This window comes from Ranitomeya imitator, chromosome 6 (genome assembly GCF_032444005.1).
Source record: "Ranitomeya imitator isolate aRanImi1 chromosome 6, aRanImi1.pri, whole genome shotgun sequence".
Taxonomy (NCBI): Eukaryota; Metazoa; Chordata; class Amphibia; order Anura; family Dendrobatidae; genus Ranitomeya; species Ranitomeya imitator.
In genome coordinates this window covers 126156991-126178498 of record NC_091287.1, presented here as the reverse complement: position 1 = coordinate 126178498, position 21508 = coordinate 126156991, and the positions used below count along the sequence as shown (strand labels likewise).

At 45.5% G+C, this 21508-nt stretch overlaps 1 protein-coding gene across 3 annotated transcripts in view; it reads right to left on the bottom strand.

The window, feature by feature from the left end:
• ATP2C1 (ATPase secretory pathway Ca2+ transporting 1) overlaps positions 1–21508 on the bottom strand; it is a 227215-nt gene that overhangs the window by 93653 nt on the left and 112054 nt on the right. For all 3 annotated transcript variants that reach the window (XM_069730072.1, XM_069730071.1, XM_069730070.1), the window contains 2 exons: positions 11385–11501; positions 8213–8302 (listed from right to left, as the gene is read on the bottom strand). In XM_069730072.1, coding sequence (XP_069586173.1) covers positions 8213–8302; positions 11385–11501 — 207 coding nt within the window. The remainder of the gene's footprint in view (positions 1–8212; positions 8303–11384; positions 11502–21508) is intronic.

Here is a 21508-nt window from a genome sequence, read left to right as displayed (position 1 = left end):
AGGTACGCGGTAGGGAAGAACTACAGGTGAAGGCTCCCTGCGAGAAAGACCATATTTCCAGTTTTGTCGAACTAAGACGGAAAAATACTAGCACCGCAAGTGAGAAAACCTGACATGGTCAGTGCGGGTCTCCCGGGATCACTGGGGCCCTTTCTGCTTCCAAAAGGACCTTAGACGTAGTGAAGAGGGGTTATGGAAATTGGTACCATGGAAGAACCGAGCATGCACTGCGATGGTCTCTGATCTCGAGGTCAACCCATGAACTGGAGTACATTGGCGTTCAGCTTGGACGCCATCCGACCTACAACTGGAGTACTCCAGTGAAAGCAGATCTGAAGGAAGGCTTCCGAGTGAAGTTCCCACTCACTTGAGGAGAAACCCTGACGGCTGAATAGGTCAGCCGCCCAGTGTTCTACTCCAGGGATATGAACTGTTGAGATCACCGAATGATAGATCTCGGCCCATCAGAGAGTGCGAGGTACCTCGGCCATGGCGCTTGACTGTGGGTACCTGCTAGATGATTGACGTATGGTACAGCCGTGGCATTATCCAATTGAAGACGGATGATTGATCCATCTAAAGAAAGTGGACCTGCTGTAGGATTAGCCGTACCGTTCGGATGTCCAGGGAATGATCGGGAGAAGAAGACTGGCATCGGTATTCCCTAATAACCATTGGACTAGGAGAAGGCTCTGGATGAGGATGGAGCTTAGAGACTAACTTTGAAAGCCTGATTCACTTGCTGAAAACGAGAGGAGCGAAAGATACTTCTTCCATTGTCGACTTTTTCCTCAGAACCCTCCTAGCGAATTGAATGAACCGAGGGAATGAGTGATCAAGTGCACAAGCTCCCTGTTGAAGGGCCACGACCTTGACTCGAGAGAGAATCAACATCCTTCTTGTGCAGGATCATCCTCAAAGAGGATCTGCTGGGCTGGGAATGAGGAAAAAACTTGTCTAAGTTTAGCTGCTAGCCCAAGTGAGAGGGTATTGCAAGTGATATAGATGACTCAGCGTAGTCCTTGAAGAGCGGCTAGAAAGTCAACCAAGTAGGGCAGGACGACCATGCTTCTAGGATGCAAGAAGCACATGACCACCACTATGACTCTTGCGACCACTCTGGTGCGGTAGCCAGGCCGAAGGGCAAGATCGTGACTTGAAAATGCTGTTCGCGAATGGAAAGGCGAAGAGATTATTGTAGAGGGGAAAAAATAGGCATGTGAGGGTAAGCATCTCGAATGTCGATGGCTGAGCGGAGGAACTCCATCTGAAAAAGGAGGACCCTGTAAAAGGTTGTTAGACGTTTGAGGTCCAGGAATGATCTTACTTTTCGTTGCTTCCTTTTTGAAACCAAGATTCCTTAGAACTAGACTGTCCTGGACAACGCTTCCACTGCTGGATGGGTCTGTAGAAAAGACACGATCCCGTGTTAATCTCCCGCTCAGAAGATTTGAATCGAAGTAGTTAAGGTCTCTGACCAGGAGACTATTGGTCAGGCAACTCATGTGGTGGAGAGCGCTGAACCCGAAACCACAAGACGGAACGCATCAGATTTGCTATCTGACCGTCTGTGGTATTTTAATTGATGATACATTGGGCGGAGATACTGGTAGGTATACCACAAGAAATTCTACCCGATTAGTCTGCCAAGTGGCAAAAAGCGGGGCTGCAACCAGCAGGTCTCTTGCCAACGTTGTGCAGAGTAGAAAATTAGGAACCCTCGATCCATCATCCTCTTAACAGGGACGTGGAGAGGGATCGTCCGCTTTCTTGCATCATCCGCTAAATAGTGGTGATACAAAGGGGGGTGCTCGGACGCCAAAAATATGTGCCTCTGTACATCCCCAGAGTTGAGGTCCCCGGGTGGACAGGGCAGGTTGTCTGGCGTTAGGCCTGGATGCAGAAGAGGATACATGGAGGCGACACTGCATGTGTTCGTGTGTTGAAGATGTGGGGGGGGAAAAAAAAAAAAAAAAAAAAAAAAAAAAAATCGGTGCCTTTTAAAAGGACCCATCGCCCATAAAAAACAGACCAGGTATGGCAACCTACTTAGAGGCTTCTGTCCAGTGAATCACTCGTCAATTTGTTGATGGTATAAATAGGAGAGTCCCTCTTTTGCTGAAGCTCTGGCAATCCAAGGCAATATGCGATCCATATTCAGCGTTGTTCTCAACAAATCATAGGGGAGAGATCAGGAAGTGAAAACTTCCGTTTTCTAGACGCCTGTACGATTTCCTAGAACACTTGCGGCCCCTGCTAGCCGACAGCTCCCATGTAGGAGAGGGACCATGTATATCGGTCCTGCGAGCACTCCGAGCCACAGAGGGTTCACAGATGGATTCCATCTCTTGTCAGAGAAACCATGGGTTGCGGTTAGGGGATGAGCGGCGGAAGGCTCCAGAGCTCAGTTAGGGTGACCAGCCTCGGATTGATGATGTGCTCTTGAGACCAGTAAATACTGGTCATGCGCCTTTAAGACTAGGGAATACTGGTCGTGTGCCTTTAAGACCAGGGAATACTGGTCATGTGCCTTTAAGAACCAGGGCCTACTGGTGATGTGCCTTTAAGAACCAAGACATACTTGTCATGTACCTTTAAATCGAGGACATACTGGTCATGTGCCTTTAAATCCAGGGCATACTGGTCATGTGCCTTTAAGACCGGGGCATACTGGTCATGTGCCTTTAAGACCAGGCCATACTGGTCATGAGCTTTTACGACCAGGGCATACTGGTCATGTGCCCTTAAGACCAGGTGATATTGGTCACGTGCCTTTAAGACCAGGGCATACTGGTCATGTTCCTTTAAAACCAGGGCATACTGGTCATGTTCCTTTAAAACCAGGGCATACTGGTCATGTGCCTTTAAGACCAGGGCATACTGGTCATGTTCCTTTAAAACCAGGGCATACTGGTCATGTTCCTTTAAAACCAGGGCATACTGGTCATGTTCCTTTAAAACCAGGGCATACTGGTCATGTTCCTTTAAAACCAGGGCATACTGGTCATGTTCCTTTAAAACCAGGACATACTGGTCATGTGCCTTTAAGACCAGGTAATACTGGACATGTGCCCTTAAGACCAAGGAATACTGGTCATGCGCCTTTAAGACCAGGGAATACTGGTCACGAGCCTTGAAGACCAGGAATACTGGTCACGTGCCTTTAAGACCAGGAATACTGGTCATGCGTCTTTAAGACCAGGAATACTGGTCATGTGCCTTTAAGACCGGGGCATTTTTCAAAGATTATGCCAGAGGTGAAGCCCCTTGAGGGGAGCCAGGTACTCTGGGAAGAGCCGGGATCGGCGGCGGAGGGCTCCTGAGCTTATTTGAACTAAATACTCTGTGGAAGGTGACCGGCTCCTGGCTGGTCATGACTTAAAGAGCAAAGAATGCTGGTAATGTGCCCCTTTTTAAAAACTAGGGAACCTTTAAGACCAGGGGATGCTGGTCATGAGCTAAAGTCAGGGAAAGCTGGACATGTACCTATAAGGGGCATGTGTCTTTAAGGCCAGGGAATGTGGCTGCTGGACAACCAGAGATTGCAGGTGTTAAGTATTAAAAAGAGTGAACGCTAGTCCCATTATGCTGCCGGGGTGCGCGCGGGGGAGGGGTGCGGAGGGAGGATTCACCTTACCGACATACTGAGTCCCCCGTCTGGAATAGCGCTGAGTTCAGCGCTGAGTACCGCCGGTGCGATGCAGCAGCCACTTCCGGATGAGCTCGTGTCCGGAAATGGCAGGAGGATGAAGATGGCCGCCGAGAATAGAGCTCTCGTCCTGAATGAGAGGCGCCTGAATAGGGGGCGGAGCCTGAAGAGTTCCGGGTTGCGGCCTACACAAACCCGAAGCCGGGGGCTAAATTTTTGAAGCCAGCCGGCGCCGAACGAGGGAATAAACCGCCAGATGTGCAGAGCCCTCCAACCGCTCGAGTCCCAGCACTTACCCCAGTATGCAGCTTTGTTCAGCAGGTCAGAGGTAGAGAAAAGATCCTGTGCTGTTGCTGCTGTTTGGACGGTGCAGGGGTAAGAAAAGTCCTCAATCCATCGTTCCTTTAGCAGGGAGGTGGAGAGGAACCGTCCGCCTCCGTGTACCACCCGCTCTTAATAGTGGTGGTGCAGTGGGGGCTGCTCGGACGCCACGCTGGAAGGTGCCTCTGTACAGCCGAGGGTAAAACCTGGTGGACAGGGCTGAATGTCCGGCAATAGGCCTGGCTGCAGAAGAGGATACTGAAGGTGACACTCCAGTGCTCGTCTGATGAGGGAGGGGGGAGATCGGTGCCCTTGAAGGGGCCCGTCGCCCCTAGAATCAGCTCAGGCAGTGGCTTCCCACGTCGCAGGAGAGGATACGGAGAGGTGAAACTCCCGTGCTCGCCTGTTGTTGGTTCGGGAGAGATCGGAACATGAAAGAATCCGTCGCCCCCTTCGTCCGTTGTAAAAGGTTAAAGTAAAAAGAGTTCTTTGGGTCTGAATAGCAGACCCGTCCGTGTGCCTCCTACGGACACTAAGCAAGAACTGGTTAGCTGGGGGCCAGCAGGAGGGTGTATACTGCAGGGGAGGAGATCACTTTCTTTGTATCACTTAGTGTCAGCCTCCTGGTGGCAGCAGCATACACCCATGGTCTGTGTCCCCCAATGAGGCGAAGGAGAAAAAAAAAATTTCTGGACACTTTCATAAAAGCCATCTCTATGAACTGTACAGCTTATTGTGGTCATATGGACAGATACTGTAGTCTCTGCTTAGGAAAGCTGGATCTCCTTCAGGGTTATTTTTGGTTCTGCATCACTTATTAATGCCCTCCCCCTTACCCGGTTTATTATGGTACCATGTTCTTTACATTTGAGGATAATGGATTTGATGTTGCTCCCGGAAATCATCAGAGATCAGGATATCTTCTATCTATAATCGTCTAAGGGGCACGTCGGTCTCTGTCTGTCTGTCATGGAAATCCCAAGTCCCTGATTGGTCGCGGCCAGCGGCAGGCACAGTCCGGCCGCGAAATGGCCGCTCCCTACTCCCCTGCAGTCAGTGCCCCCTCCATTCAGCGCCCGCCGCCCACATAGCGTTTTAGCAGTCCGTTAAACCAACTGCGTTACACCGCGGCATAATGCAGTGTAACGCAGTCTGTTAACGCTGCTATTAATCCTGTCTGACAAACTTTTTACTATTGATGCTGCCTATGCAGCATCAATAGTAAAAAGAGATAATGTTAAAAATTGAAAAAAAATAAAAAATTTTGCTCTTCTCACCCTCCAGTGTCCACCGATGCGCGCGAGCGGCGAGGCTGCCGCCAGCTTCCGTTCCCAGAGATGCATTGCAAAATTACCCAGATGACTAAGCGGTCTCGCGAGACCACTAAGTCATCTGGGTAATTTCGCAATGCATCTCTGGGAACGGAAGCTGGCGGCAGCCTCGCACGCATCGGGACAAATTCGGTGGACTTCGGAGGGTGAGTATAAAACTTTTTTATTTTAAATTCTTTTTTATTTTTAAAACAGAGATATGGTACCCACAGTGCTCTATACTACACGGCCTGCGCTCTATACTACGCGGCTGTACTATATCCTGCACCTCGAACCCCCGACATCCAGCACCCCGCACCCCCGTCATCCTGCGACCAATCAGCAACAGACGCAGTCCAGCCGCGAATTGACGCGGGATTTAAACCACGCTTCGCTGATCGGCCAGCCGGGCGCGACCAATCAGCGATATTGGCGCAGAATTTAACCCCCACTCACAGCGTGACGTACATACATACATACATACATACATACATACATGTTCTAGAATACCCGATGCGTTAGAATCGGGCCACCATCAAGTATTCTAATAATTGTGACTTCTCGTGCCACTGCTCTGGCATGTAATCCAGATGCAGCAGAGCTGGACTCCATCATGCGATAAATGGATGGTTGTTGTACAAGTGAAGGGCTTTTTGGTTGGTCTTTTTTAATTTTTACCGTAACAGATGGGAAAAAGAGGGTGGGGTATGTTTATTTCAAATAAATGAGTCTCTGTCTTTATTTCAATTAAATGTCTTTACTCTTGCTGTGTATTTCATTACAATATGACTATGGAGTTAGTAAATGGAGCGTCTAATAGACGCCTCTCCATTAATAACCCCTGGGCTTGATGTCAACTGACATCAAACCCATTACCCCACATGCCACCACACCAGGACAGCGGGAAGAGTGAGACTAAATGCCAGATGGCAGCAGAGGGATTATGTTAGCCTGGGAGGTGGGCCAATATACCTGGTCCCTTCACAGGCCAGTAATATCAGCCCACACCTGCCTGCTTAGCCTCTGCTGTTTAGAATTTATAGGGGGATCCCAAGTCATTGTTTTGTGGGGTACCCCATAAACTAACCAGTAAAGGCTAAGCAAACTGCTGTCAGCTGTTATTAAAAGCCTCGGAACCTTTTGGGATATTGTCCGCTTTCCCAGATTAGTAATATCAGCCCCCAGCAGTGGGCTTACCCTCTGCTGGTTATTAAAATTACATACAAGCCAACACAATTTTTTATTTTTTTTTAATTTACTCATGATGTACATAGCTCAGGGAGACCAGGAGACAATGATCCGAACTGTGTTCTGCACCCGCCACCTGGGAACAGCGCAAACTGTACCACTTTCCCAGGAGCTGGTACGTGTCACACTGATGACATGTATGTCATCCATGTGTCAGTGAGCGGGACGTTTTGTGGCCTGTACTGCTGACAAAAAAAAGGACATGTCAGCATGTTATTCCCATAGACACATGGTCAGTGGAAACACAGACATATTTGCAGACCCATTTATTTAAATGGCTCTACTTGTGTAAGTGTCTCCAGTACGTGTGAAAACTGTCACCACATGTACTGGAGTAACTGACATCTCAAGAAGGTGTTATTTATTTTACAATACATCTGCACTTAGTGCTATCATACTGTGACCTTGGTATACATGGTTTTATGGCAGTAAAAGTTTATATAACATTTTATCATTATTACACTGTGTGGTATGTGTGGTGCATTTTATACTTTGGGACATACAACATGGGGTCTTGCTCTTCCTCTTCAGTGCCATTCTATGACCTTCAGGATTTTTCTCTATAATTAGTAGGGTCTTGTTCCCTTGTTTGTAACCAATGGCGTAGGATTTACAATAGGTCACACAGTAGATGTTTATCATACGAATGTGAATTTCTATTGTGTCAGTGCCTATTAGATATATAATCTATTGGTTTATATTACCTTTGAATGTCGTTGTTGATACTCTGGTTTTACTTGTTTATAAACAGCGCTGTGGAGTCAGTCTCAGTCTGTGTCCATTTTGGTGGAGTCGGTATAAAATATATAATAAATTGGGAATAGCAGTACAATGCATGATGTGCTGTAAATGTTTTCAGATGAATTTGGTAAAGTTATGAAATGTCCTATAAATGTCTGTTCTGTTCCTGATCTAAGGAGCGTGGCTTTTAAGTGAGATCTCCGCTGTTATCCTAGATGAATCTGTGCTGCACTTTATGCACATGCTCAGTAGTGATCAGTGCTGTGGAGATGAATCTGTGCTGCACTTTATGTACATGCTCAGTTGTGACCAGTGCTATGGAGTCGGAGTCAGGGAAACTGAGGTGTCGGAGGTATGACTTACCAACTCCACAGCCCTGGTTTATAATCTTGGAATATTGTTATATCAATGAATCATTGAAATTTTGGGTCCATGGCCAGGAAACTCCACAAATCTCAATCTCAGAGAACCAGTGGTCAATCCTCAAAAAGCAGATGGACCAAAAAACCCAATAAGACACAGAAATTGTGCTAAACTCCAAACATGGATTAGGCAAGAAAGCACATAAGTTGGCCTCTGACCTGTTTCATTAACTAACCTGTGACTTTATGGTTGGTGTTTAGCCATCAGACTAGTAACTTACCATTGTGATACTGATGGCAGCATCAATAGATGCCAACTACTATGAAACGTGAGAAAATATCTATATCTGGAAGTGAAAAGCACTGGGGGAAGGGGAACAATATGTTCTGCTTTCAGAACTGATGCAGACATCCCCCTTTTCTAAATAGGAAAACATTGCAGAAGACTTGTGATATGATCATAATTTATAAGCTTTAGCTGCTTTACAATTTGTATTTTTTCTGTTTTGTGTAAGGAAACTGGAAGATTGCATAACGATTTATTACATGTTTGGTACGTACATCATAGACTAGCGACTTACCACTGTGATACTGACGGCATCATCAAATTGATGCATTAAGACACTGATGACAGCGGAGGCCAGCAGGAGCATAAGGAGCGGGTTTTTGAACTAAAAAGAAAACCGATTCATATTAGGTGGCGGATAGAGACATTTACAAGAAATGGTCTAGTAAACTCACGCTGGAGGTCCCAGTTCCTAGTATTGTGCATAAGGTGGCGTTATCCCACTAAATACGTTAATCATCCATTCAGCGCTGTATGGACGTCACCTCTACAGGCGACGGTTAGCTATGCAGCTATAAGTCCATGTACAAAAAGCCATCATGCCGATCATGTGATTAGGATACAGCATAGGATCCGTGGTGCAGACGTTCAGAACGTGAGCTCATTTCATTACGTTAAAGGGACACGGTCACCTGAATTTGGAGGGAACAATCTTCAGCCATGGAGGCGGGATTTTTGGGTTTTTGATTCACCCTTTCCTTACCCGCTGGCTGCACGCTGGCTGCAATATTGGATTGAAGTTCATTCTCTGTCCTCTGTAGTACATGCCTGCACAATTGAATCTTGCCTTGTGCAGGCATGTACTATGGAGGACAGAGAATGAACTTCAATCCAATATTGCAGCCAGCATGCAGCCAGCGGGTAAGGAAAGGGTGAATCAAAAACCCAAAAATCCCGCCTCCATAGCTGAAGATTGTTCCCTCCAAATTCAGGTGACAGTGTGCCTTTAAGGATTTGCAGCCTATGGATCAATATTTTATTATCGCTGTACATTGAAGTGACCTTAATTTGATTTCACACTTGTAGAGAACAATAAGGCTATGTGCACACGTTCAGGATTTCTTGCAGAAATTTCTTGAGCAAAATCGGACATTTTCTGCAAGAAATCCGCATGAGTTTTTTTTTTTGCGTTTTTGACACGTTTTTTCCAAAGCTTCCCAATGCATTAACCCCTTAAGCTCCGAGGGTGGTTTGCACGTTAATGACCAGGCCAATTTTTACAATTCTGACCACTGACCCTTTATGAGGTTAGAACTCTGGAACGCTTCAACGGATCCCGGTGATTCCGACACCGTTTTCTCGAGACATATTATACTTCACGATAGTGGTAAAATTTATTTGATATTACCTGCGTTTATTTGTGAAAAAAATGGAAATCTGTCAAATTTTGAAAATTTTCGCAATTTTCCAACTTTGAATTTTTATGCCTTTAAATCACAGAGATATGTCACAAAATACTTAATAAGTAACATTTCCCACATGTCTACTTTACATCAGCACAATTTTGGAACCAAAAATTTTTTTGTTAGGGAGTTATAAGGGTTAAAAGTTGACCAGCAATTTCTCATTTTTACAACACCATTTTTTATTTTTTAGGGACCACCTCACATTTGAAGCCATTTTGAGGGGTCTATATGATAGAAAATAACCAAGTGTGACACCATTCTAAAAACTGCACCCCTAAAGGTCCTCATAAACACATTCAAGAAGTTTATTAACCCTTCAGGTATTTCACAGGAATTTTTGGAATGTTTAAAAAAAAAAAAAATTTTTTTTTTTCCCCCACACAATTTACTTCAGCTCCAATTTGTTTTATTTTACCAAGGGTAACAGGAGAAAATGGACCCCAAACATTGTTGTACAATTTGTCCTGAGTACCCCGATACCACATATGTGGGGGTAAACCACTGTTTGCGTGCATGGCAGAGCTCGGAAGAGAAGGAGCGCCATTTGGAATGCAGACTTAGATGGATTGGTCTGCAGGCATCACAATGCGTTTGCAGAGCCCCTGATGTACCTAAACAGTAGAAACCCCCCACAAGTGACCCCATATTGGAAACTAGACCCCCCCCATGGAACTTATCTAGATGTGTTGTGAGAACTTTGAACCCCCAAGTGTTTCACTACAGTTTATAACGCAGAGCCGTGAAAATAAAAATACATTTTTTTCCCTCACAAAAATGTTTTTTTTTTAGCCCCCCCAAATTTTTATTTTCCCCAAGGGTAACAAGAGAAATTGGACCCCAGAAGATGTTGTCCAATTTGTCCTGAGTAGGCCGATTCCCCATATGTTGGGGTAAACCCCTGTTTGGGTGCACGGGAGAGCTCGGAAGGGAAGTAGCACGGTTTTACTTTTTCAATGCAGAATTGGCTGGAATTGAGATCGGACGCCATGTCGCGTTTGGAGAGCCCCTGATGTGCCTAAACAGTGGAAACCCCCCAATTATAACTGAAACCCTAACTCCAACACACCCCTAACCCCAACCATAAAACTAACCACACCCCTAATCCTGACACACCCCTAACCCTAATCCCAACCATAAATGTAATCCAAACAATATTTTTTTTTTTCTTTCTTTAAGAATTTTTTTTTTTTTAACACATCTAAATATTCTTTTTTTTTTTACTTTAGAACATTGCTCCGGAGGGGGGGTGGGGGGGACATCATATTTTAAGGTCAGATCGCTCATCTGACACTTTGCAGAACACTGATCTGACATGCAGGGCTGCAGGCTTACCAGCGCTTGCTCTGAGCAGGCACTTGCAAGCCACCTCTCTGCAGGACCCGAATGCAGCCCCACGGCAATTTTGGATCCGGGGCATGCAGGGAGGAGATGCTTGGTACGAGGCGAGCACATCGCCTTGTACCGAGGGTCTCAGGGAAGCCCGCAGGGAGCTCCCTCCCTGCGCGATGCTTCCCTATGCTGCCGGAACACTGCGATCATGTTTGATCGCAGTGTGTGGGGGGTTAATGTGGCGGGGGCGGTCCATGACCGCTCCTGGCACATAGTGCCGGATGTCAGCTGCGATCGGCCGCGCACACGACTGACTATCGCTATGACGTACTATTCTGTCCCTGGGAATTAAGTCCCAGGTCACCTTGACGGGATAGTACGTCATATGGGAATAAGGGATTAAATAGCAGGAAAAACGCAAAAAATCCGCAAAATTAATTAACGTGTTTTTACCGCAATGCTTTTTTTCGCGGAAAAAACGCATCATGTGCACAAAAATTGCGGAATGCATTCTAAATGATGGGATGCATAATGTATGCGTTCATGCGTTTTTATAGCGAAAAACGAAAAAAAAAAACGAAAAAAAAACGCAACGTGTACACACAGCCTAAATAATATCTCACCGAAGGCAAAAGATGAAATCATCCTCATTCTTCGCAATGTGGCTCTCACCTGGGCAATATATTTTTTCCATAATGGTTCATCTTCGCTGATATCAAATTCGTTCCATCCATGGGAGGCGCGCCGGTGACAGACCTCAGGATTTGCTAAACCGCTCTGGAGATCAGCCTGGGGTAAAATCAAAACTGCTATGAAACATGAGAAAACATATGTACAGAAGTGAAAAGCACTGGTGGAAGGGATCAACATGTTCTGCTTTCAAAACTGACGCAGACTTTGTCATTTTCTAAACTGCAAAATGTCACCGACGCCTCCTGCAATATAACCAGATTCTATAAGCTATGGCTGCATTATAGTTCCGATTTATTTGCTTCTTCTGAAGAAGCAGAGAAAATTCCATAACTTTTTACATGTTTGTTAATGATTATTTAATGGAATTGGTCACCAGGTATTTTGCCACCTAATCTGAGAGCAGCATAACAGACAGGCACTGATTTATTCCAGCGATGTGTCACTTACTGGCTGGGTGCTGTAGTTTTGTTAAAATCACTTATTAGTACGAGATTATCACAAGAGTAAGTCAGTCTTCAGGTTGTGCTATAAACTACAAGTTGTTACCCACAGTTCAGGACAATTCCCTCTCTCGGTTGGTTGATGAACCGACCAGGGGAGGTAATCTGCTGGATCTGGTTCTGTCAAACAAACCAGATACAATTTCCGATCTACAGGTCAGGAAGTATTTGGAAAGCAGTGGCCATAATATGGGAAGTTTCAATGTAATATTCAATAAAAAAAAATTCCAAGGGAAAATGAAAAAACCTGGAACTTTAGTAGATTTCAACAAATTAAGGGAAGAGCTTAACCGTGTAGACTGGGACCATCTCCTGGTAACCGGAGATCAGGAAATACTACTAGAATCCTGTAGAAAACGTATAACCTCTGGTAATAAAACGACCAGGAATAAAAAAAAATCCACTAAAGGATAAATAAGACAATACAAAGTTTAATAAGACAAACAAAGGGCATTCAAAATCCTGAAGGACGAGAATACGGAGATCGCATTTCAGGAGAATAAAGTTCTCAATAAGAAATGTAAACAAGAAATCAAGCTAGCCAAACACGTCAGCTCAGTGCGCAAAAAATAAGCCCTCACCCAGCCCCAGACCACGAAAAATGGAGACGCTACAGGTCTCGGAAAATGGCACCTTATTTATTTATTTTAACAAACTTTGGAATTTTTTTTCACAACTTTAAAAAAAAAAAAAAAAAAAAAACACGTTTGGTGTCTGAACCTTTAACAACCTTAAGCATCATAATGGCTGGTCAGTTTTAGCATTTAGTGAACATGGTAAAAAAAACTTCCAAAGAACAACTGTGCAATTGCACTATTTTTGCAATTTCATCGCACTTGGAATTTTTTTCCCCGTTTTCCAGTACACGACATGTTAAAACCAATGGAGTCATTCAAAAGTACATCTCGTCCTGCAAAAAACAAGCCCTCACACGGCCATATTGATGGAAAAAAAAAAAAATTATGGCTCTGGGAAGAATTGGAGCGAAAAATTAACAAAAATGGAAACGACCCGGGAGTTAAGGGGTTAATGACCTTGTCGATGGAATTGATAGTAAAGTGTCAGTCCTTGTTGACACCAAATTGTGCAGTATATTGAAATCTGACCTTGACGTTACAATATGTATCCTAGTTACAAGTAAGCTGAGCAGCAGTACTCAATGACAAGAAGCAGCTGCAAAAGCAAACTAGATATTAGGACATATCAAAATATAAAGTCCCATGATCCCAATGTTTTGTTACCCCTTTATAAATCACTAGTGAGACCACATCTAGAATATGGGATCCAGTTTTGAGCTCCACATTTTAAACAGGATATACAGAAGTTAGAATCAGTTCATAGATGGGCAACTAAATTACAAAGAATGGAAGGCTTCTCTCAAAAAGCTGTGCTCAAAAGTTTACATACCCCAGCAGAATATTTGCTTTCGTGGCCTTTTGTCAGAGAATATGAATGATAACACCAAATCTTTTTCTATACTCATGGTTAGTGGTTGGGTGAAGCCATTTATTGTCAAACTACTGTGTTTTTTCTTTCTAAATCATAATGACAACCCAAAACATCCAAATTACCCTGATCAAATGTTCACATACCCTGGTGATTTTGGCCTGATAACATGTACAGAAGTTGACACAAATGGGTTTGTAAGGCTACTAAAGGTAACATCCTCACATGTGACCTGTTAGCTTTTATGCACACACACTGCTTACAAGCAGAGTGAGTTTCTGGGATCCAGACAGACTCTTGCATCTTTCATCCAGCCACTGACATTTCTGGATTGTGAGTTATGGGCAAAGCAAAAGAATTGTCAATGGATGAAAGGGAAAAAGTAGTTGAACTGTATAATACAGGAAAGGGATACAAACAGATATCCAAGAAATTGATAATGCCAGTCAAGCAGCGTTCAAACTGAGTAACAAATGGAAAATCAGGGGCTCTGTAAAAATAAAACCACGGTCAAGTAGACCAACAAAAATGTCATCCACAACTGCCAGGAAAATTGTTTGGGATGCAAAGAAAAACCCACAACTAACATCAGCTGAAATACTGGACTCTCTGAAAACTAGAGGCATGGCTGTTTCAAGGTGCACAATAAGGAGGCACTTGAAGAAAAATGGACTGCATGGTTGAGTAGCCAGAAGAAAGCCATTATTGCGCAAATGCCACAAAGTATTTCGGCTACAATATGCAAAATAGCTCATAGACAAGCCTCAAAAGTTCTGGAACAAGGTAATTTAGAGTGATGAGCACAAAATTTAACTTTTTGCCCACAATCATAAATGTTACATTTGGAGAGAGGTCAACAAGGCCTATGATGAAAGGAACACCATTCCTACTGTAAAGCACGGAGGTGGATCGTTGATGTTTTCGGGATGTGTGAGCAAAAAGACACAGCAAACTTGGTCAAAGTTAAAGGAAAGATGACTGCAGCACATTATCAGCAAATACTGGAAACAAAATTGCACTCATCAGCCTGGAAGCTGACCATGGGACATACTTGGACGTTCCAACATGACAATGATCCATAACACAAGGCCAAATCGACCTGTCATTGGCTACAGCAGAACAAAGAGAAAGTTCTGGAGTGGCCAACTCAGTCTTCTGACCTCAATATCATTGAGCCACTCTGGGGAGATCTCAAGCACGCAGTTCATGCTAGACAGCCCAGGAATTTACAGGAACTGGAGGCTTTTTGCCATAAAGAGTGGGCAGCTACACCATCTGAGAAAATAAAGAACCTTATCCACAACTACCACAAAAGACTTCAAACTGTCATTGATGTCACAGGGGGCAATGCACGGTATTAAGAAATGGGGTATGTGAACTTTTGATCAGGGTCATTTGGATGTTTTGGGCTGTCATTATGATTTAAAAAGAGAAAACACAGTAGTTTGACAGTAACTGGCTTCACCCAACCACTAACCATGAGTGGAGAAAAAGTTTTGGTGTTATCATTCATATTCTCTGAAGAAAGGTCAAGAAAGCAAAACTTCTGCCGGGGTATGTAAACTTTTGAGCACAATTGTATGATGAAAGGTTGGAAAAGTTGGGCTTGTTGATTTTAGAAAGAAAAAAAAGGAGATTTCATTTACATGTATCTATATGTGTGGCCAGTACAGAAGACTGGCACATGACATTCCTTCCAAAGATCATACGAAGCACCAGGGAGCACTCATTACTGGTGGAAGAAAACGGTAATTAATCTTACCGATAATTGTATTTCCAGGAATCCATCCTGACAGCACCATGGAGGACGTCCTTCTTATTCGCAGTGGGACAGGAAACACGAGAGTTTAAAAGGACCCTCCCCCTTCCACCCTTCAGTGATTTTCCAAAGTAACACATCTGGATGGATGCAAACAGAAAATTTATTTTGAACATAACAAGATTAACACCAATGTTACTTCACATAAGTATAACACGTATTTGTATTAGAGAGGGAACTATCCGTGCTGTCAGGATGGATTCCTGGAAATACAATTATCGGTAAGATTAATTACCATTTTCCAGGTCACCACCTGACAGCACCATGGAGAAGTACCAAAGGAGACTTCCTGGTTCTAGGGTGGGACTACCGCTTGAAGCACCTTCCTGCCAAAAGCTAACTGAGAAGAGACTACATCTAATTTGTAGTGTTTTGAAAAGGTGCTAATGTTAGACCAAGATGCCGCTTTACAAATCTGATCTATTGAGGCCCCCCTTTTTCAGCCCAAGACGCGGCCATAGCCCTGGATGAATGAGCTTTAAGGCTATCAGGAGGAACTTTTCCCCGCGCCTGATAGGCCATGGTAATAGTGGATCTAATCCACCTGGCAATAGTGGATTTTGATGCCTTTTTACCCCTATTAGGACCCCCGTACAGGATGAAGAGATTACTATCCTGTCTCCAGGCCCTAGTCATATCCAAGTATTTCAACACCGTCTCCCTAACATCCAAGTTATGAAAGAAAGCTTCTTTTTGATTTTTAGGAAACTGGCAAAAAGACGGAAGAACGACCTCTTGGTTAATATTTGACACTGAGGCTACCTTGGGAAGAAACCCTGGGTCAAGCCTCAAAACCAACCTATCATCAAATATCTGCAGATAAGGGTTCTGGATGGATAGGGCCTGAAGTTCCCCCAATCTTTAGCTGATGTAATGGCCACTAAAAATACTGCTTTTAGGGAAAGATTAGCGATATTTATATCCTTCTCTATATCAAAGGGCTCTTCGCATAATACATTAAGGACTAAATTAAGGTCCCAGGGAGGGACAGACTTCCTGATTAGAGGTTTGAGCCTCGAGACCGCTCTAGAGAACCGAGCGATCCAAGGGTGGGCGGCAAGGGAAGAGTCATAAAATACACTGAGGGCTGCAATTTGAACCCTCAAAGTACTCGGTTTGAGCCCCTTCTTGAATCCCTGTTGTAAGAAATCAAGAATCCTGGGTATGTTAGGATGATCAACATCGACTGTTGTGTCTCCACAAAAACTGCAGAATTTCTTCCAGGTTCTAAGGTATATTGCTGAGGTCACTGGTTTCCTACTTGCTTGTAGAATAGAAATCACTCCTTCTGAAAGGCCTCTTGCCCTCAGGATCTGCCGTTCAGGATCCAAGCTGTTAACCGCAGCTTCTCTGGGTTCTGATGGAAGATCGGACCCTGAGAAAGTAAGTCCCCCCTGACTGGAAGATGGTAAGGACTGTCCACTGCCAGCTTCATTAGAAGGGGGAACCAGCTCCTTCCGGCCCAGAAAGGGACCACCAGGATCACCTGAGCTCTGTCCTCGCAAATTTTTCTGAGTACCCTTGGTACTAATGCCAGAGGGGGAAAGGCGTATAGCAGACCCGAGCTCCATGACTGAAAAAGGGCATCTACCCCTGCTGGATTCTCCTGAGGATTTAGTGAGAAGGAGGTTCTTATTTTTGCGTTCTTTCTGGTTGCGAAAAGATCCACGGTCGGGGTTCCCCAGCGCTGACATAGGGTATCGAAAATTCTGCTGTTCAGTTCCCACTCTATGGGTGATAGCTTTTCTCTGCTCAGGAAATCCGCAACCTGGTTCCTTGAGCCTTCTAAGTGGACTGCTGAAATTGAAAGTACTGATCTTTCTGCCCATTCGAAGATCTGATCCGCCAGATGTTGTAGCTTCGGATGTCTCGGGCCCCCTTGATGGCGAAGGAAAGCTACCGCCGTCGTGTTGTCCGATAGGATCTTTAGATGTCTGTTCCTTAATAGGGTCCGGGCTGAACACAGAACCTTCCAAACCGCCTGTAGCTCTCTGTGGTTTGAGGAATTGTTGCTCTCTTCCGAATTCCATTGTCCCTGGTAGTATCTTCCGAGAACCTGGCCGCCCCAACCTTGTTGACTCGCGTCCGTTGTTACCGTGACGGCCGGGGTCTGGATCCATGGGACCCCCACCTGAAGGTTCTCTGACACCGTCCACCATCGCAGGGATTTCTTGACTCGATAGGATAGGACAAACTGTCTGTCCAACGAAGACTGTCTTCTGTCCCATGTTGTTAGAACCGCTCTTTGTAGTTGACGGGAATGGAATTGGCTCCAGCTGATGCATGGGATACAGGCTGTCATTAGGCCTAGGATCTTCATTGCATCTCTTATCGTCACCCGAGTTCTTGCAAACTGTCGAACCATCTCTATCAGGTCTGACCGTCTTCTGTCTGGAAGAAAAGACTTCCTGATGTTCGAGTCTAGTATTACACCCAGAAACTGTCTCCTTGATCTTGGGGTTAAGTGTGATTTCTTCCAGTTCAACACCCAACCTAGATTCTGCAGTGTGGAGATCACCAATCGAGAGTCGATCCTGAGTTGGGACTCTGAGTCTGCCACTAACAGGAAATCGTCTAGATATGGTACTATAATGATGTCTCGCTTCCTTAGGTAAGACACGATCTCTATGATGAGTTTTGTGAAAACTCTCGGAGCCGATGCCAGTCCAAATGGAAGGCAACGGAATTGATAGTGGAGGACTGAACCCTCTTTCTCTATCGCAAATCTTAGGTACTTTTGATGTTGTGAAGAAATTGGAACGTGGTAATACGCACTTTTTAGATCCAAAGTGCACATTACCACGTCCTTCCCTAATAGGGGAATTGTGGAGCGAATGGACTCCATCTTGAATTTCTTGTACGACAACCATCTGTTTAGCGGCCTGAGATTTATGATGGTTCGGGATTCTCCTGACGGTTTTATTATAGAGAAAAGACCCGAGTAGTGACCTGTTCCCATTTGGTGAGGAGGTACGGGAGTTATTGCCTCCATCCGGAGGAGATCCTGAATGTCTGACCACATTGGTGAGACTGAAGAGAGACGGGCGTTGGAAATGAAAAATCTCTCTGGGGGACGAGATACAAACTCTATCCTGTACCCCTGAGATATAACCTGAAGGACCCAAGGATTTGAGGTAATTTTTTCCCACTCCTCCAGGTAATTCAACAACCGACCCCTATCCTGGTGGCGTCATTTCCTTCGGAACTCAGACCTGGGGTTTGAGGGACCTGGATCTCTATTTCGGTTCCTATTTTCTCCCCCTTTCTGATAACTCCATCTCCCCTGTTTACCTTTACCCCTATAGTCTGATCTCTGACTGTAATAGGGTCTACGAAAGGGCTGGAATTTTTTCTCTCTCTCTTCTGGAAACCCCTTCTTTTCATCAGAAGCTTTCTCCAGAATGTCATCTAATACAGGCCCAAAAACACGGCCACCTGAAAAGGGAATGGAACATAGTTTGTTCTTAGAAGGAACATCCCCCGACCAGCTTTTTAACCTAATGGCCCTACGGGCTGCATTAGATAGTGATTGCCCCCTGGCTGTGAACCTGACAGAGTCTGCCGTAGCATCTGCAAGGAAACCTGTGGCTAGTTTAAGTAAAGGGACAGCATTGATGATAGTTTCCCTAGAAGTCTTGGCTGACAATTGATCCTTTAAATCGTCAACCCACAGATGCATGGCTCTCGTCACAGAAGTCGCCGCAATATTTGTGCGGATCACAGCGGCCGAACTTTCCCAAGCTTTCTTAAGGAGGCCATCTGCCTTCCTGTCCATGGGCTCCTTTAAATTCGAGGAGTCCTCGAACGGAATGGCAGTTCTCTTGGACACCTTCGCTAGTGGGATGTCAATTTTTGGTATAACTTCCCAGTCTTTGACCTCCTCATGGTCAAAGGGAAGACGGAGTCTAAAGTCTCTCGGGATCGATATCCTCTTCTCTGCCTCCTCCCACTCTTCCAATATCATTGAGCTGCGGGAAGAGGTTAAGAAGGGGTCAGTAGCTGCAATCTCTGAGCAAAAGCCGAGACTGAACTCGGACTCACCGAATGTGGGCATTAACTGGAAAGACTTTTGAAGTTTGCGAACGCAGCCCCCCGAACATCTCATCTTGTACGGAGAGAGAGGTAGAAGGTTCTTCAACCTGCATAGTTTGCCTGACCGCACCCAGCAGTTCATCAATATCGTTGGAAGAGAATAGATACTTTTTCCCCTTCTGAGGAGGGTCTCTACATACTTCCTCCTCTTCCTCTATATCAGATTCTGATGGACTGTCCTCAGACGATGAATCTGACTATCTCTGCCTCTTCCTAGACCTGGGAGGATCCTGGAACTCAGGCTGAATCGGCTGGGAGGCGGATATGTTAGATATAGAAGCCTGCACTTCTTCTCTAACCATAGCTCTCATGCTTGTTAATAGAGAGGCCTGTTCCTCTCCTACAATACGAGCGGTGCAGGACTCGCACAGAGGCTTCTGCCATGAGGCAACAAGTTTTGTAGCACATATTGGACATCTCTTAGTTCTGCCCGTCTTCTTATCCCCAGATGAAGGACGCCCCTGGAACAGACAAAGGGACCACTACTAGTACCTTTAATGGGCATATAAGGAGCGCACCTCTAAGCGGGACTCACATGCGTCAGGGAATCCTGTTTCCCCGGGGCTTCTACGCTGACAGCCGGTATAGCACCTGGGTCCATTACAGCTGCGGTGCCTAGCGCTATCTAGCCACTTACCTTAAATCCTTTTGCTTGTGTCCCAGTCCTCCTACAGGAGCGAAGAGGAAGACCGCCCCCTTGCTGCCGCCCTGACCCGGAAGTGATGCGGCAGCGGTGAACCGGAAGTTCAAAGCCCATTTACCGCCGAGGAACACAGAGTCCAGCGTTCTCTCCAGCATTCTGCCGAACCTGCCTCTCCTTGCCGGACTATCTGCGAAGGGATCACCCTGCAGAGACCATGCGCAGGTATGCTTGGGGTAGTCATCCGAGGTCGAGAGCCCCCCCCAGGGGGAAGCGACCTCCTCGCCAGGAGCAGTACTGCACTGGCGTCGCTGAGGGACCCGCTTAATTGGGTGTCGGCGATACAGAGATTCGGCCCGTGTGAGGGAAGAGGCTGAGCCCCCCCGATTCGCACGCTCTGTAGGGACAGCGATCTCTCGTCGTTCCTATCCACAGTGGGACAGGAAAAACACTGAAGGGTGGAAGGGGGAGGGTCCTTTTAAACTCTCGTGTTTCCTGTCCCACTGCGAATAAGAAGGACGTCCTCCATGGTGCTGTCAGGTGGTGACCTGGAAAGGCAATTCCGACAGCTTAATAGGAAAGGGTTCTTGACAGTTAGAGCAGTCAGACTTTGGAATGCCGACCACAAGAGGTCAGCATAAAAAGGCCAGGATGATCATCTCCTCAGTACACGTAACATTGTGGGTTGTAGTTCATTTAGTGACAAAATGTATAATTGGTGGAGAAAGGTTGAACTCGATGGACCAAGGTATATTTTCAACCTATGTAATATGCTGCCATGTAGTTCTTAATATTCATGATATGCATTACCCCACCTCACCACTGACTGGCAGTTTTCGGCATATACAATAAATGGTTAGAAAGCTGCCAGTGATGTGGGTGAGATTACACAGGGCTCAGCATTCAGAGAACTGCTAGATCTGCAGCAGTCTCTTAGCAAGTGACACATGGTTGGAGTCCTAGTCTATCTCTACATTATTCTGCTCTAAGATGGGGTAGTAAAGACCTGGATCAGATTCCCTTTAATGCGCCATACAGGGTGCTATACTTGTGAAGAAACTTTAAAAGCTATGGGTGGGAAGGAGATAGAAGCTGTATGGCAGTGTGGGGAGAGGAGAGTTTGTAGGTTGTGTATGAAGACTTCAATCATGAAGGACAACATGACAAGCTGCGGATTATGGGTAAGGTAGAGGTAAAAAGTAAAAATAAATGTAGATGTGTGGGGAGCAATTAAGAGAGGAAAAAAAGGAGGCTTTGGAAGATTAGGCCAAAAAAAAAAAAAAACACGAAGGGGACAAGAGTAGCCGTAATAACCGGAAAGGAGAGTAGAGGAATGATTAGACAGGCATAACTGTTCTATAGGAGGGCTCAGAGAAGGATAAGGCTGTGCACTAAATTTGTTGACTCAAGATTGAATTAAGGGTGGCCTGAGAGTCCATGTGAGCGGACGTGCGGCTGTGAGCTCCCGCCGCTGTATATTGTAAAATCCTGCAGAGCCGCTGCTGTTTGGTCCCTGCGGGGGCTTACTGGCTGCGGGGAGACTTGGGAGAGGCCGGCGGTGCTGTTCGGTAGCGCTGGAACCGACGAACATGACCAGGAGACGGCA